Source organism: Lepus europaeus, chromosome 2 (assembly GCF_033115175.1).
Source record: "Lepus europaeus isolate LE1 chromosome 2, mLepTim1.pri, whole genome shotgun sequence".
Lineage (NCBI taxonomy): Eukaryota > Metazoa > Chordata > Mammalia > Lagomorpha > Leporidae > Lepus > Lepus europaeus.
The window spans coordinates 63,420,745-63,438,073 of NC_084828.1; the positions used below are offsets into that span (position 1 = coordinate 63,420,745).

Sequence of the window (17,329 nt, forward strand, 5' to 3'; positions counted from 1 at the left end):
AAGAACATTCTAGTTACATATTATAAAAAAATGAGTTGTAGATTTGTGGGTCACAGGATTAAAAGGTGCTGGGATAATAAGGGAAAGTGTCACTGGGGAGGCAGAATCTGTGCTGCACCTTTAACACTTAGGAATCAGGTAGACAGTGATAAGGTATTTTAGATGAGGCAAAGGAAAAGAGAATGACAGGATGGGAGCAGATATGCTCATGAGGTGTTTGAAAATTTATGGAGACCTGTTTAACTGGAATAAAGGATTTATTTTACGGATGAAAACAAAGTTGGTTGTGTAGAAACCTGTCTCCACTAAGGTTTTAAAAATCATTCCAAAATTTTGTTGTTTTATAATCTATAAATAGGTCTGTAGGCATCAAAAGCTACTGAATTGAGAATTTCCAGGTAAAAATTCACATTCTGTGAGATAGAGGAGCAGGGTGAAAATAATTTTGGAAAAAGGTGGGGGTGAGATTGAAGGATGAGAACCAAAGACCATTAAGGACATGACAGTTCCATAGATCAGAAAGGTGAAGAGGACCTGGCCTTGAAAGACAGCTGAAGAGATAGAGGTGGTATTTCAAGGCAGCATGCATAGGTGTTAGTGACCACCTACATGTCCTAGATGAAAATAAATCATTCAAATATTCAAAGCACCAACACTGACTGCCAGGGGTTCATATCAAATGGCGATGAGAGTTGGCAGGGGTGGGAAACCCTATAACATAGGGTTATAGAAGGCTGAAAAAATGTGCATATTCTGAATACCAATCTAATATACTGAATTACATAACAAATATCTGCTATTAGTGTTGATTCAGGAAATATAACTTTCCATTTATAGAATGAGAGCTTTCAAATAGTATCTGAAAAAACATTATTTTTCATCAGATTTCCCTTAGTCATTTCTGTGAGAGACACCTTTTATGACAGAAAATTTAGTCTAGCAGGCCTTCAAAAATAATACATGTGATAGATTATGAAAATAAAGCCACGGCATCAGCAAGATTTCTCAATTTTCACTGAGATGCAAGCTTCTTGATGACTTATATCCTTTTTTTGTAAGCTTCTTACAAAAATACTCAGCAATCTAAGGACTTATTTGTATTAAGGGATAAAGGCTTTTTGTTTTCTATTACCTGGTGGCAAACAGAAATGTTGGTAACTAATTTAGTTCCTAGGACTATTAAAAAATTTTACAAAATAGGAAAAGCAATAAGTGCATACCATATGCCAGCACTATTTCAGGTGCTGACCACAAAGTAGTTTGTATTAATCTCAAAATAATCTTGAGAACTGCTTGTGTCTCCATGTTACAGACAAGAAAACAGAGATATACAGAGGTTCATTTAGTTCTGATAACGCGGCTAGTGATACGATGTCAGAATTTTATGTAAGGCTGTTATTTCTGCTATAGAATCTATCTTAAAGGTCTACACTCAGATTTGGAAGGGATCTTGCAAAGTCCTTCCTTCCTATTTCTTGCTAAGTCCAAAATGAAACCAAGATGTAAATACAGATCTCTCTTATTTCAAACACATAGTCAAAAGTTGCATCAAAGGCCCAGCACAAGTCTGCTGCTTGAATGTCCTCTGTGTAGTAAGGAGCAGCACATTTTTCTCTAGTCCAGATTTCCTATTCGCCTCCAGATGGAAAACTGATCAGGGAGATTCAGGTTAGTTACCAGAGAAATAAAAGCATTTACTTAGTCATGATGTGTTCCACCACTTACACAGGTGGCACATTCATCATTTCACCTGTGAGTACCCACCATAGACTTCTCTCACAACAGACAGGAGGCCCTAACCTCAAATGCTGTTGCAAAGAAGAAAATGCATTTTCCTCAAGCAGAAATCAGAATCAGCGGTAATCTATGAGGCCGGTTATGTTATATGACAGCTTTTCCTCTTTATTACTCAGAAAGGATATTTTGTCCATAAGGAAGTATAAATCATATATAAAAGGAAGAAAATCTAAAGTATTTAAGATACTAACAAAGCAAATCTATCTTCTTCTCCTTTGATAAAATATTGCAGACCTGTCAAAAGATACTGTAAAACTGAAATGACGTTTTTATACTAAGCCCATATTTTTACTTCTTTTCAGCTTTTGCTTTCTAAGCTGAAAATTCTCTCATTCTTGGTACAATGACTTTTTTATTTTTTTGCTAAGAAATTAAAAACCAATTGTGTTTAAACCTTTTGACATACTTAGTTTTCTGCTGTGTAACTCAGGATTTGGTTTCTAAAACCTTAAATTTAGCATCTCAAGGAAGAACAGTATCTATGGTATGTTTGAAAAAAATGTTTTGAAATGAAGTGAGGGGCATTTAAAAATAGCATTCAGAGAGCACACAACTCCCTCTCATCTGTTTTTTCACTGGGGGAGGAGAACGACACATCTGCATTATGTCGCCAGCATTCTGTTGCTGAGGTTCTGTTGAGATTCACAAGGGAGAGGGGAGCTAAAGAGACCACTCATAATTACAGTGTAACAACAACGCAGCAGTTTCCAACTGACAAACTTAACTTAGAAATGGGTATGACCAGCACACCTCACTACATTTTGCCACCACACCATCCTTCCCAGCTCCCCCTTCCCATGGCGCTGGACATTCTACTACGTCCCTAACACAGACCCTGTCAAACTGCCACAGCTTCAATGAGCACCAGTGTCTTCCATGACTCTCTGGGTGGCTCTTGCTATATGTCAGACTTCAAGTACTCTCAGCAATCAGAAAGACATAGAGAATGTGGAACTTTGCAGGCTAATGTTGAAGTCTAATAATATCCCTTCATAATATTCTCCTTCCAAGAAAAGCTATCTTAGAATTCAAATAATTTACAAATAAAATTTGGAAGATAAAGCAATCTCTCATTACTTGCAGTTGGTTTCCTGATAAGCATTATGTTTGGCAAAATCAAATTTGGGATAAGGGAATTAGGGAGCAAAAGATTAAAAATGACCTTAATCTATATTTTAAAACTCACAATATTCTGACTAGCATCCACTTTCAAAACAAATTAATTTCACCATAAGCATTCATAGTTTTCAACATTCATGAAACAACCACTGTTGTATCATAGTCCACTCAGGCACTGGTTCAAGTCTCACCTGTTCTTTGGATCCGGCTCCCTGTTAATGTGCCTGGGAAGCAGCAGAAGATGGCCCAGGTCCTTGGGCCTCTGCACCCATGTGGGAGACTTGGAAGAAACTTTGGCTTCATCCTGGCCCAACCCCAGCTGTTGAGGCCATTTGGAGAGTGAACCAGTGGATGGAAGATCTCTCTCTCTCTCTTTCTCTCTCTCTCTTGCTGTCTCTCCCTCCCTCTGTAACTCTGCCTTACAAATAAATAAATAAATAGTTAAAAATAATAAAAAGTTTGTCTGATGGGCAGATAGTGTCTCTTTACAAATTCTTCAAATTAGTAGCTCTAGGCTTCAAATACATTGTAGTGGGCAGCAAGATGGGCCATCAGGTCCCTCATTCAAGGAAGGCCTTGCCATCCCGCTGCAGAGAACTGAGTCAGTGGACAGTCTCTGCTGCCAGGTCCCTCGGTTCTGTCTCACCTGCAGAGACACCTCACCTGGGAGCATGTCCTCCCCAGAGCAGTCTAACTTCAGGATCAGAGCCAACACTTGCTCCAGAGCTCCTAACTAGGTTTGTGAAGTCTTTGTCAGGCCTTCTTCATGGCTAGACTTCTCCCTCTGCCCAATCCTGCTTTCTTACTTCTTTCTCTCTCTCATATGTGCCTATTTCTAAGAAATATGTTGCATTCCAAACTGTCTCAATGTCTGCTTCCAGAGAACACAACCTGTGATATGTCTTATTCATTTGCATTTTTACTTGCTTCATTTTACCACAAATCTCAGGAAAATGCTTGTAGATACCCTACTTCTGGAATGATTATGATATGTAACAGCATAATTTTCATACTCAATAAAAGAATTATAAGTAGATTTCTCCTGTATTATCCTACCTGGCACACAGAAGAGGAAGCAATTGTTGTTGGTAAGTTCTTTTTTTCTATGAAGATTAAAATATACCCTGTCTATAAAATAACATACATTCAGAGATGTTTTCACTTCGTTTTACTGTTGACTGAACAGTCCACACACACCAGGCACAGGTGAAGAAAACAGTAAAAATTCTCCTCCTGCTCTTAAGAGAAATTTGCATTACAGTCGTTGAGACTGACAAATCAGTAATTAATATAAGCAACCCTAGAGTCTGTGAAGAAAATTAAGGAGGTGAGAAGACAGAATGATTGGAGAAGCATCTATTGTTTTAAAACCACGGTAGGGAGGGACTGCTGTAACTCAAATATTGCCGGACTTGCACTGTCACATACACATTTAGTAAATTAGTTGTCTCAACAGTATTATCATCCTTGTGCTAGTAAAAAATTCATATGTTTGATTTTACTGAAATAATAATTCTTCTGCACTATGAGTCCACCTGCTGCATGAAACATAAAATCTTAAATCTATGTCACTAACCTATATAGCAATTGTGTCATGGGGAAAGAGCAGCCCGAGACATCATAAGCTACAGTCAGACACAGCTGTCTCAGGCAGATGGCTGTGGTGGGCAATATTATAAGCTTGCCAGATTTTTTAAAATATGAAAGGGTTTTCTGCCTCATTAGTACTTCATGGTTGACCATCCACAAACACCTGGTGTTCAGCTTTCTTCCTCTTCTGAAAACGTAAGTATACAGTCTAAGTTCTAAAGAATATTACTATACAGACTTTGTCCAAAGGATCTAACACTTAGGTAATTTATAAAGGCATAGGTGGGAGAAAAGTCCTCCTTCAGATAGCTTGAGATGAAAACTTGAAGTCAGGACCAACAGAGACTGGCATTAGTGGTAGAGGCAAATTACATTACTTTGCTCCTTCCCAGTGCCCAACTCCTTTGTCCATAGGAAATCTTACATGACCTTCACAGTTCTCTATGTAACAGGGGTGGGGAAATATAAGTGTCCTGGCCACATAAGGTCCATGAAATTATTTGGTCTACCCCTGTCAAGGCAACTGCAAGCAGGAGTCAGGATTCAATAAGTCTATAACAGGCAAATTTTTAAGTTGATAATTTAGTATGGACCAAGAGTGATGTGATAAATATCCAAATGGCCCTTGGCAGAAAAAGGTCCCCACCTTTGCCACCATTGATAATATGAATAACACAAATGATAATTTGATACTGTGTATACATCTCTAATTTTGTTTTTCTTCTGACACTGAAGGAATACTTTTGTCATCATCATCTTCAACACGTGCATTACATGAACACTAACCACAATGTACTTGCTCAGAGTAGGAGTAAATCAAACCTACTTGTTTGAACTCTTGTTATGAGATTAAGGTTAAAAAAAAAATCAGTAGACTTGGAATTTGGAGAGATAGCTTAAATTTAGGTATTTTAATTTATTAGCTTTTTAAAAGATTAAAATGTCCCAAGATTTTATATTTTAGTGTTTATATTTGCTAAATGGAGAAAACATTTACCCAAATACCTTACAAGGTCAGTAAAAAGATGTGTTTTAAAGTACTTTGAAAACTATAAAATCATCTACAAATGTAGGATGTACTTCCAACTAGAATTTATTTGGATTTAAATGTTATTATTCTGATACAGCTTTCAACTGATCAATAAAAAAGGTCCTTGATTCATTTAAGAAATATTATGTATTTTCTACTTTATACTACAGGGAAAATAAAAAAGGATAGTTATCACTGTTATCACAAGGAGCTTACAAATCAGATTTGACAGGGGGATTGTGGAGCAAAGATGCAGTTCTGATTTCTGCCCATACTCACTGAGCACTTTCTATGTGATGAATATTGTTACAGGGTTTTACCTGAAGTAACACTTTTAATCTTTAAAATCCCTCTGAAAAAGCTAATTTTCTTATCTCATTTTACAGATGAAGATGATGCACAAAAAGTCTAAAAATGTGCCCAGGGTCAGAGCCCTAGTATGTATTAAAATTAGAAAAGAAAGCACAATATATGTAAAGTTAGACAGAGTCATACACATACATCATTAATTTTAACTAGCGAATTAAGAATTCTAAAGAAGAGATCACTCTGGGGAGAGGGACATCAAGAAGTCTTGATGATATGAAACGAAAGCTGATTCAGACTTATTTTGAGGATTCTGACAAGAAAAATCAAGTAAATGACAAAAAAATAAACTACATATGCATTTTTGAGAAAGCAACAGGTATATACTTTGTTCAAATATACATAAGGAAAAGTACAAAAATCCCACACGTACATTTGAAATATCTCATTGACAGTACACTGTTTTACAGACTAAATTTGTTTTGTATTAAAAAAGAGTGAAAAACATAAAGCAATGTCTTATTACTTTTCCATATATCAGTTTTAATATAATCCATTTATTATAAATAATTATTAAAGTATTTTCTTATAATCAAGGTCATTCTATCCTGGTCTATTGTGATGAAAAATAATTTGAAATAGAATAATTTATGTCTCTCCACAATAAAAATGCTAGCAGGCAAATTAATTACTTTTAGTTTGCACGTGAGTTGATTTTCCATGATAATAGAAAGGAGGATACCTCATTTTCCCCTCTTGATTTTTATATTTGATACCACTATGATATCTAATATATAGGAAAACTATCTTGAGAGCTACATTTCAAATGACATAGAAAATAATGGCTAACAATGATTTATACTCATTTCAATTTCCAGCAGAACATGTGTACTGATTGCTTGTTAGTCTCATGTATAGCCAATGAAACTTACCAAACGATAGGTCTGGGCCTTCAAAATATTGAGATCAATAAAGTTTTCTTCATTATCTGTCTCCTCTTCCTTAGGAAAATAAGAAAATTTTAAAATGATTATGAAAATAATTTAAAAATAGATTTCCAGCTTTCACATACATAACACTAAGCTATACAACTTGTTACAAAGATTCATGCAGAAAAGGGTATTTGAAAGACCAATGAACACATACACAGCGTAGAGCAAATATTAACAGTTCATTTGTTTTTGTAAATTTTGATGGTACCATTTTTTAAATTTTTTTAAAAATTTTTTTAAGATAGCGTTACAGAGAGAGGTAGACACAGAGAGAGGTCTTCCATCCGCTGGTTCACTCCCCAGATGGCCACAACAGCCGGAGCTGAGCCAATCCAAAGCCAGGAGCCAGGAGCTTCTTCCGGGTCTCCCACATGGGTGCAGGGGCCCAAGGACTTGGGCCATCTTCTGCTTTCCCAGGCCATAGCAGAGAGCTGGATCGGAAGAGGAGTAGCCAGGACTAGAACCGAACCGGCGCCCATATGGGATGCCAGCGCCTCAGGCCAGGGCTTTAACCCACTGTGCCACAGCGCTGGCCTCTGATAGTGCCATTTAAAGAAGACTTTGGTTTTTATAATTAATAAAGAAAGCTATAAAAGGGAGGGGGAAAGGAACCACTGCTATGAAATCATGTAAAAAGGAGAGGATGGTATTGTGGCATAGGGGGTAAAGTTGCTGCTATGAGACTGGTTCATGTCCTGGCTGGTCCACTTCTGATCCAGTTCCCTGCTAATGGCTTGGGAAAAGCAACAGAAGGTATCTCAAGTGTTTGGATCCCTGGTGTTTAGACCTGTGACCCCAGTGTGGGAGACCTGGATGAAGTTCCTGGCTTCAGGCTGGCACGCTCTCTCTCTCTCTCTCTTTACTCCCCCCCCCCCCCCCCCGCACCTCTATGAAAACACACACCCACAGGATCTTTAAAAAAAAAAAAAAAAGGAGCAAAAAACAGTGCCAAGTAGCATATCTGAAACAGACAGTGGAAGGAGTTAACAATTTCTGAGCAACATGAGGAAAAAGGACAAAAATGAGAGCCATACACGGGAAATTCCCACTTGCTTCAAGAACCAATCACAGTGATGTATATTTTTGACTTCTCATCTGCTCAAGTTTGGGAAGGTAATTGCTACCGCTTGGCCCATGATCACTAAATTTATTTAAAAGTGCAATTTAGGTGGGTTCCACGCTGGTTCAAATCTGTACACCATTTGGTTGTATGGGGATGGGTTGGAAATGACCCTCTGGGAGGCAATCCCTTCTCCAATATATACTAAGTCTAAGCAGCTTCTATGAGCATGCAGGATAGAACATGAGCTCCCTATTTTCTTCAAATGTCTTTATGGATTACAAGTAATAAAGTAGAAAAAACTAATTTAACAAGATTATCTCAACTGTAAGGATATAGTAATAAAGCCAATAGAGCTTGGTTGTCAAGCTATAGGGTCAAGTAAACTAACAACCAAACAAACCAACAAATGAGTATCAATTGGTGAACACTTCCAAGTGTAGAATTATAAAAAGCTGCAAAGGCAGATTTCAAAGAATCCTTATATTCCTTATATATGTAAAACAGTAGTTCTGAGACCTGTGGTGTAAGCATCATCTAGCAACTTGTGAGAATGGAAATTCTAAGGCTCTATCCTAGATATGCTCATTAAGGCAAGACATGAGAACTACCACAAGCCTTGGAGGACTGGAAAGACTTTTAGAAAAATATGAAACAACATAAATGCAGATTCAATACATTAAAGCAACATTTACTCTTCTGGAGGAGGAGGTAGTAGGGCACAGAAGTACAGACAAAATTAATGTGTTTACAACATGGATCTGAAGCATAGATGCATACTTCTGAAAAGTGGCTTACTCTAGTCTGCATTTTCACTAATGATGCTCCATTAAACAACCAGAGTAAATTATTAAAGTGCCAATGAATCAATGCCCATGGGAGACAAGACAACCTCATAAAGCTTTCATAACCTAACCAGTACTATTTACATAGGCAATCGAAAAATACTTGTTGAATGACATTGCATTGGACATTATCAGTAAGAACATTTAATAACAGATACTAGATTGAATCAGTATCAAATATATGGTGTTGTTTTCCTATAACCAGGGTTCATAGGTTCAGGAATTAAGGGGTGGAAATGAGTGGCACTGATCATTCTTATATAGTTTAAAATGAAACAGGACTCCAATATCAGTAATTCTGAAGGAATTCAACAATTTCCTACCATTTCTCTGTCAAACAGCCACCTTCTTAATTCTCTTACTGCTGTTGACTATGACTATGATTACATATAGCAATGAGAAGATTCTGTATTATTACCAACACCTTTTTTAAAAACCATGATCAATGTGTCCTAACTTGATTAGACCAGTCTAAAACAAAGTTTCTAGTTTCTAGGTAATTATAGGAGAACTTTGTTAGAAATTATCATCACCATCCTACAAATTTTGGCAACAGAATCAAATAGTTTTCCAACACCAAAAGGATTTTTGGCACTGGACCAGTTCTCCTAAGCAAGAAGAATGGGAAAAGACAGAGTCCCTTAGAATATGATGACAATAAGGAAGAAAGGAAAGGAAAAAAAAAAAAAATCCAGACATGACACAGGGAACAATTAGCCTCAGGAACCATCCCTTTGAGGAAGACTTTCAGTTTATAATAAAATATCTTTACTTCACGGATGGCAAGAACTGTATAAAAAGTCTGTTTTCTAGTTTGTTCCTCTGAATTTACACAGCTAATAGTGGTGCTTTAGACTTTAAAGCATTCCTAGAAAAACATAGCTGTAATTTCTTTAAAAAAAAAAAAAGGGCACATAACAATGTGTTGAGAGATGGGTATTATAGCCAAATATTTCATGAACATCTACTATACACTAGACCCTGCACAATACACTAGAAATACAAAAATGAGCATATAAGGCCCTGAGTTTTTTTTTTTTTTTCTGACTAGATTTTCTATTCTCACTGACTAGAAGTTTTGAGTTATACTTGCATGTTTTTAAACTTACATATTCATGTACTAGAAACAGGTATCCTTGACCATGCTAAGCTTCTTCCTGCTTTTATAAACTATTAATAACTATAAATAGTTATTATGAAGACAAGGCAGGGGAAATACCTAGGTAGAATTAATGACATGAATAATTGGAAATATGTGAGGATTTAATTTGAGCTTCAATGGCAAGATCTATTACACAAAGAATAAAGTCTAACCTTATTAAAACACCCAAAACAATCCAGACTCTAACTTTCCAGTTAATCTTAAGCCCACTCCCTGCCCCTATTCAGAAACTCTTGTCACAATGGTTTTCTCACAGCTTCGTGACCATGCTAAGCTCCTTTCTGTCTCAGAGCTTTGGCACAGGCTGTAAATAACAGTGCCTTGTCCACTTCCTGCTATGTATCAGGTACTCAATAAATAGAAACAGAATGACAGATGCCTTTATGTCTTGATATTTTGAATTTATCCCCTTAAAAAGGTATCTCAAGTGATTAGTTCTGCACACATTTTTCCTTCTGTAAATAGCAATAATATATGTAATATGACTTAAAATGTTTATATATAGTGCTGATAAAATACATGTCAAAATTTAAAAAATAAAAAGCACTGGAAAGAATTATTTGTAATCTTTTTATTATATAACCAACACTAACATTTTGATATTTTATTCTCTTTTCACATATTTCTCACAGTTGAAGTTATGATGACAAAGCGTTTTCTCAGTTAATTTTACAACAAAGTATATGAAGTTATTTCAAGAAGTTTGTGGGAATTGGAATTAAAGGTAAGTTTATTTTGGTGTAAGAAAATCTTGAAATTTTAGAATCCAAGCAAAAAGGTCATGGAAAATATCTATTACAATAAACCTGTTTTTGAGTTCTACTTTCCCATGAAACACCTCTGTAAGTTATCCTTCCCATATCAGTAATGTTTGTTTGCAAATAATTTTTAATGGCTACATAGTATTCTACCCCAATACAGTTCAACATATCTAAGGAGTTCTTTTTGGCATTTACTAGTGAAAAATTCAGTCATTAACATCTTTGTAGCATATACTAACTTAAATTACTTTAAGCTGAAATATAGAATATGCTTTTGATTTTTTAAAAAATAACCAAACTTTTTAATTGGTTTATTATAGTAAAATACACGACCAAGTTGGTTTTTATACCATTTCAGATAAACATTCTTTCTAAAATACTAAGTTCAAATAATTTCTAGTTCTGAGAAAGAATTATCTTGAAAGAAAGCTCATTTGTCTCTATCATCTTATTAGGTACTACAGTTTGAACAAGATTTAGGTCTCTAGTTCATGCAAATGTTTAAACCCCAAAGTTGTACATTAATGGTTAATGGATTAATGTAAATGGATGATGAATTAAGAGTGAAGGTTTGATTCAATTATAATGTCTGGGAGTTGAGTGTAGTGGAAGGACTTTGGTTATTGGGGGCTTGCCCTCAGAAGGTAGTTCTTATGTGAGGGTGCAGATAAGCTGCGTTCCGCCAGCTGTTCTCTTTTTGCTTCCTGACTTGCCTCCTGGTTGTTCCTCCACACACTTTGCCTTTATCAGCCTCAACTCTCATCAGTCACCATACTCACGGGACTGTGTGATCTGTAAATGTGAGCCTTCAAAACCATGAGCCAAAATAAATCTTTTCTTTTTTAAGCCAGCTCCTTTAAGGTATTTTAGATATAATGAAATCTAATGAAAAGTTGGCTAATATATTAGCCTAATCAGTTGTAGTGACTTGATCCTTTAAGGTTCACGTTATAGAAGGAATGTTGTTAGGTACAAGGTACAGAAAAATGCTACCAAACAACTTAAATAAAGTCCCTCATTCAAAAGTATTTTTAAAAAATTCCTACAGAGTAGTAATCATACTAATTGGAGAAACAAATTAAATCCTTAGAATCAATGGTATTCTTATGAAGCACACTGTATTAACACTAAATTCTATTGTTCGGTTCTAAAGTCTTTATTATTCATGTCCTACTTAATGATCATATAAAATTTATTCATATAATTTGTGGTATATATTTCCTTTTACAGTTTAAGAATCTGCTAAAATTCATTAGAGAATATGAACATTAACTTAAGTGAAGAGATGAACAATAGATACTTGGCACTGTATTTAACAACTTTCTTTTCTAGAAACAATGAAATAAAACACGTTCCAGGGGCTGGTATTGTGGTATAGCAGGTTAAGCCACTGCCTTGGATGCAGGCATCCCATATGGGCTCTGGTTCGAGTCTGGGCTGCTCCATTTCCCATCCAGCTCCCTGCTAATATGCCTTGGAGAGCAGCAGCAGATGATCCAAGTAATTTGGCCGCTGCACCCACATGGGAGACTGATGAAACTCTTGTCTTCAGCCTGGCCAAACTCTAATCATTGCAGCCATTTGGAGAGGGAATCAGAGGATGGAAAAATCTCTATTTCTCTCTCTCTTTCTCTCCGTTTGTGTGTGTGTGCATGTGTGCCTTCTCTCTGTAGCTCTGTCTTTCAAATAAATAAATTTTTTTAAAACAATACATCCCAAAATAAAATGGAAGCCTGGAATAATTAAGAGAAGGGAAGGGAATCTAAATGTGAAAATGAACAGGAAGTTCAGCAATGCACATACCACAAATTCTTCATCCATTTTATTTAATGTTAATTCTGCATCATCTTCTGGAACAGTTTCTTCTTCTAATTCTTCCACTGGGTATGCTGGCCTAAGATAATAAGATTTAATAGGAGATGATAGTTAAAAAATTTAGTAATGTGAATATTCAGGATCCCCTCTGTTTCAGATCTTGTTCATTTTTGCCCTTTTCCAAAATGATGGTTACACATTTCATGTAGTTTTCCTGAATGTTTCTATGTAAAAAAGTGAAAATGTTTCTCTCCAAATTTAAGGAATAAATTTACAAAAGTGAGATATTATGTATATTCTGTATATTGTTATCCAACTTACTTTCCTCACCAATATACTACCTTTAAGTAAATATATTTTTGTTTTTTACATATTTGTACTATATATATTCCAAATTGGCAATTTATGTTCATTGAGATTGTTTCTAGTATTTTGTTAGACAATATTGCAAAGATTATCCTTGTTTACTTATCATTATGTATCTTATTTAGAATAAATCTGTTCAAGCGAATAGCTGCATCAACAACTTTGTACATGTTACTGGTTTGCAAATTACTGTGAAAATTAGTTTCCAAAATGTTACCCTAGTTTACACTCCTGAAAATAATGAACACTGACTCTTATTTCAGATATTCATCAATATGTTCTATAAACTTTGCCGATCAAGTAAAAAAAAAATCTCATTCTGATTTTACTTATATTTCTTTGGTATGAGAGTGGTTGGATGTATTTTCATATGATAAATAGTCCTTTGAGTTTCTTTTTCAGTGAAATGCCCAGTTATACCCTCTGCCCTGGGCTTTCTGCATATTAATAAAATTAATGCTTTGTCTAATCTTTTTTAAAAATATTCTCCCTAGCTTATTACTTTTCATTGTACCTATTCAAGACTTTTACACAATTCTTATTATATAGACTTGACAATCTTCTCTTGCACAGATCATAACTTTAACCCTCATACACCTACCTATCCTCTGGTCTTTTAGTATTTCCATAGTGTTATTTTTATCCATTTACATATTTGACCTCAAGTTTATTTTGATATAGATAACAGAAAGGGCTGCAGTTTTAGTTTTATTTCCAAAACCTAATCAATGACCCCAACAGTTAGTACTGAAAAATCATTTCTCCATCAAGATTTATTACTTGTACTTTCCATATTAAAAACACCCAAATATATTTGGGTTTACTTGTAGAAACTTACTTTAGAAATACATTCCTCAGGTTAATAAGATACAAAATTCTATATTTAATATTAAAGAAGAAAAGTACTGTGAACCAAATCAATATTATTAAAGGATAAACTTCTTAGTTTTTATTAATTAGAATTAAATAATATCTCAAAAACAACATTCTTCTCAGATTTATTCTGGCATATTTAAATGTATAAAATTAATCATCTATAAATATGTAACTTCTATGTAGTTCATGGATTACACAGCTGATACATTCTCTAATGTTTACTGCTTTTCAGCTTTCTCCCACTTTATCTTGTCCATGTATACAGAGTCCTTATAAATTACTCAAGTCACAATATATGAGGCAGGGATAAGTTTTGCCCCAACACAAAAGCACCAAATCAAATAGTGGTTGAGATACTAATAGCTTCTTGTGAACTTAGAATAGATTCAGTGGTATAATTTTTAAAAATGCCAAATAGAATACCACATCTCATTTTTTTTTTTTTAATCTAGTAAAGAAGTCCTACAGATCATGTAGTCACTCTTTAAATTGCATTCAGTCATTCAGTGGTACTATTTTGGGCTAAAAACATGAAAGCTGCCATGTCAGTCATTTTGTCAGATGTTCAATCTGATGAACTAAATCTAGGAGGCTTTTAAAGTACTTAATAGAAAGTTGATTATTTACCAAAAAGAATATAATTGAATATACATAAAAATATTAACAGGGGATATATATACATCTTTCTACACCAGTTAGTTCTAATCCAAAAATCACTGCCAGTTAGTTCTGATTCAAAAACACCTGCCTAGTGCCTTCCATATTTTACCTATCAGTAATCCTAATCTTCAAAAGATGACGTTTATAAATTTTCTAATTGTAACCTAAATACATTGTTAGTTTCCAATTTTATTTCATCTATATTAATTCTAACTTTTTCCTTAAATCTGTAGCTATCAGTTGACTCCACATATATACTATATTTATGTATGTAAATACACATGTGAAGATTTTTAAAAATTTTTTCTAAACTAACACAGGCAATATGGTCACAAACTTTTAATAGTAATTATATAAAAGGGAATAATAATATCTAACATTACTTAAGAACTGGTTTCAAAGATACTAGACATTCCAATTTTGTATGTACTGATTTTTCCTAATCCTCCATAGCATTTTCAGTTCAGATTAGTCAAGAGGAAAAAAATTTTAACAGTTCAGTTAAACAACTCTGTACCCACAGAAGAAAATGTTATACACATAAAATTACTATTAGCAGGACTGGTAAAGTTTACCTTTTCCATGTGAAACCAATATATTTTAATGCTGCTTCAGCTAAACAATCCAGGACATAGCATACATGCTCTCCATAACCTGACTTTAATTTTGAAGGAGGAAAATCTGCAGCTCTTCCCTGAAAAACAAGATAAACAGGGTTTTGACTGTTGGTTTTATTCTAAGTGTCAGAAGATTTTTTTTTTTTTTTTTTTTTTTTTTTGGACAGGCAGAGTGGACGGTGAGAGAGAGAGACACAGGGAGAAAGATCTTCCTTTACCGTTGGTTCACCCTCCAATGGAGGCTGCAGCCGGCGCACTGCGCTGATCCGAAGCCAGGAGCCAGGTGCTTCTCCTGGTCTCCCATGTGGGTACAGGGCCCAAGGACTTGGGCCATCCTCCACTGCCTTCCCGGGCCACAGCAGAGAGCTGGACTGGAAGAGGGGCAGCTGGGACAGAATCCAGTGCATCGACCGGGACTAAAACCCAGTGTACTGCAGGCGGAGGATTAGCCTACTGAGCCAAGGCGCCGGCCAACTAAGTGTCAGAAGATTTTAAGCACAAAACTGCTGAACGGATACATCATGTTCTGTTTTTCAAATTATTTAAAATAATAGTTTAAAATAACTTTAATTACAGTTCCTTAGAAACCCACTCATCTTTTTAATCCAGTTTTGCGTTAAAAAAAACTAAAGGACAAAAAACATTTTATTGGTAAAAGTACCAAATTAAGAAGCAATAACTTCACAGTGGCAGAAGAAATCATTGATATTGTTGGGGTAAAAAATTCAGAAAAAGTTCAGAAAGAACTACATGCAGGACAAGTGATTCACCTTCAAAAATTAATAATGTGTGCCAGAAATGTCTTACTGCCTGTCCCCAGGGAAAGTCAGAAGTGAAAAGCACAACTGTGATGCTCTACTCAAAGTTTCCTGTCAAAATATAAAGTGTTGCAATTTTATCATTTTCAGATCAAAGTTTTAGAGGGAGAAGGAAGGCTCAAAATAAATTTACCTGTGAGACACAGCATCAGGATTAAGAAAAATACTATTACTTTGAACTATAATGAGTATACACTGGACACTTTCAGAAGGGGCAGTGATAAAGTTTTGCATGAAAATAAATTCATAGGTACGTGTTCATAAAGTAGTTATCTAAAAGGCTAGCATTTACTCCTAAATTACCGATATTAAAATGTTTAATGAAGAACATGCAGAAAGAAGAGTAGTTTACACTTACCAATGACCGAAGTTCAGCTAATATGTTAGAAATTGTTGCGTTAGGGTCATCATATTCTTGAGGCTGCTCAAAGGGATGTCCTGCTTTGTTAAGCAACCAAGCAGCAAGCGTGCAAAACATATAGAACTGTTCACCAGGGTTTGTAGGCAGTGCAAAATAATGTCTGTTTCAAAACAAGAAGGCATGGAAGAATGTGAAATAATGTAAATAAGTCTATAATACCTTGTGGAGCCAAGTTCAAAATTGCCCAAAAAAGCTTCTCCTCCTTGTCCTGCCCCCCAACAATGGTCTTCAAATCAAGACACTAATAATTCACCTTCTGACTTTTCCAGTAACTCGCAGCACTCATGTTAGTTTTTAATCAGCAGGATTAGGGCAACTGTAACTGTACACAAAATATGAGATCAAAGACCTCACACCCAGGAAATACAGTGCATGTTAGAAAACAAAACACGTGGAACTTTTGCCAAAACATATGTCAAGAATAATTAGTGCCTTCTGAAAATGATAATTTGGAATAAAATACCCTCAGGGTTTAACAAAAATCTTTAAGAATTATTCACTCTACATTTTTAGGGTTTCTAAGCCATCAGCAATGTTAAACGGCTGTTCCCCTCTTGTACGCGAATTCGAATCACCTGAGGAACTCTTAACTACTCAGCTACACATTACTCCTTTGCTCCTCAGTAGATTAAATCTGAACTTGTGGGAATGAAGACATAGGATGGGTACATTTCAAAAGCTTTTGGATGTTTCTAAGGTACAGCCAAGATTAAGAATGTCTCAGTGTCACAACTGCAGTCTTTTGTGAAATCCCTCCGTCTACAAAAAACAGTCCTCTGAAGATCAGTGTAGTTTACACCTAAACATAGGACCTAAATGTGCTAGCGGCAACATGCAAGTCAATTTGATCAAAAGGTTTTATTTGCTTTTTTATATGTAGCTAACACTACTACATTTATAGTGTATTTATAACTAACAAAACCACTGCAATAAGCACCAGTGTTCTACCTCTTCATGTTCTCCAAATAAGCTAAAAGAAAAGGGAGAATTTAAAAAGGCCTTGAAATTCTTCCAGGTATACGCTCAAAACCCTCTCAAACCACCCACTCACCAAGAACTTGTCTTTTTCTTATTGACTGATAATTCCTTAAAGA

The 17,329-nt window shown here is 35.3% G+C and overlaps 1 protein-coding gene across 2 annotated transcripts in view; it reads right to left on the reverse strand.

The window, feature by feature from the left end:
* IFT57 (intraflagellar transport 57) overlaps window positions 1-17,329 on the reverse strand; it is a 57,010-nt gene that overhangs the window by 37,981 nt on the left and 1,700 nt on the right. For both annotated transcript variants that reach the window (XM_062207672.1, XM_062207680.1), the window contains exons 2-5: window positions 16,173-16,335; window positions 14,955-15,073; window positions 12,466-12,556; window positions 6,775-6,843 (exon numbers count right to left, since the gene is read on the reverse strand). In XM_062207672.1, the coding sequence (XP_062063656.1) occupies window positions 6,775-6,843; window positions 12,466-12,556; window positions 14,955-15,073; window positions 16,173-16,335 (442 nt within the window). The remainder of the gene's footprint in view (window positions 1-6,774; window positions 6,844-12,465; window positions 12,557-14,954; window positions 15,074-16,172; window positions 16,336-17,329) is intronic.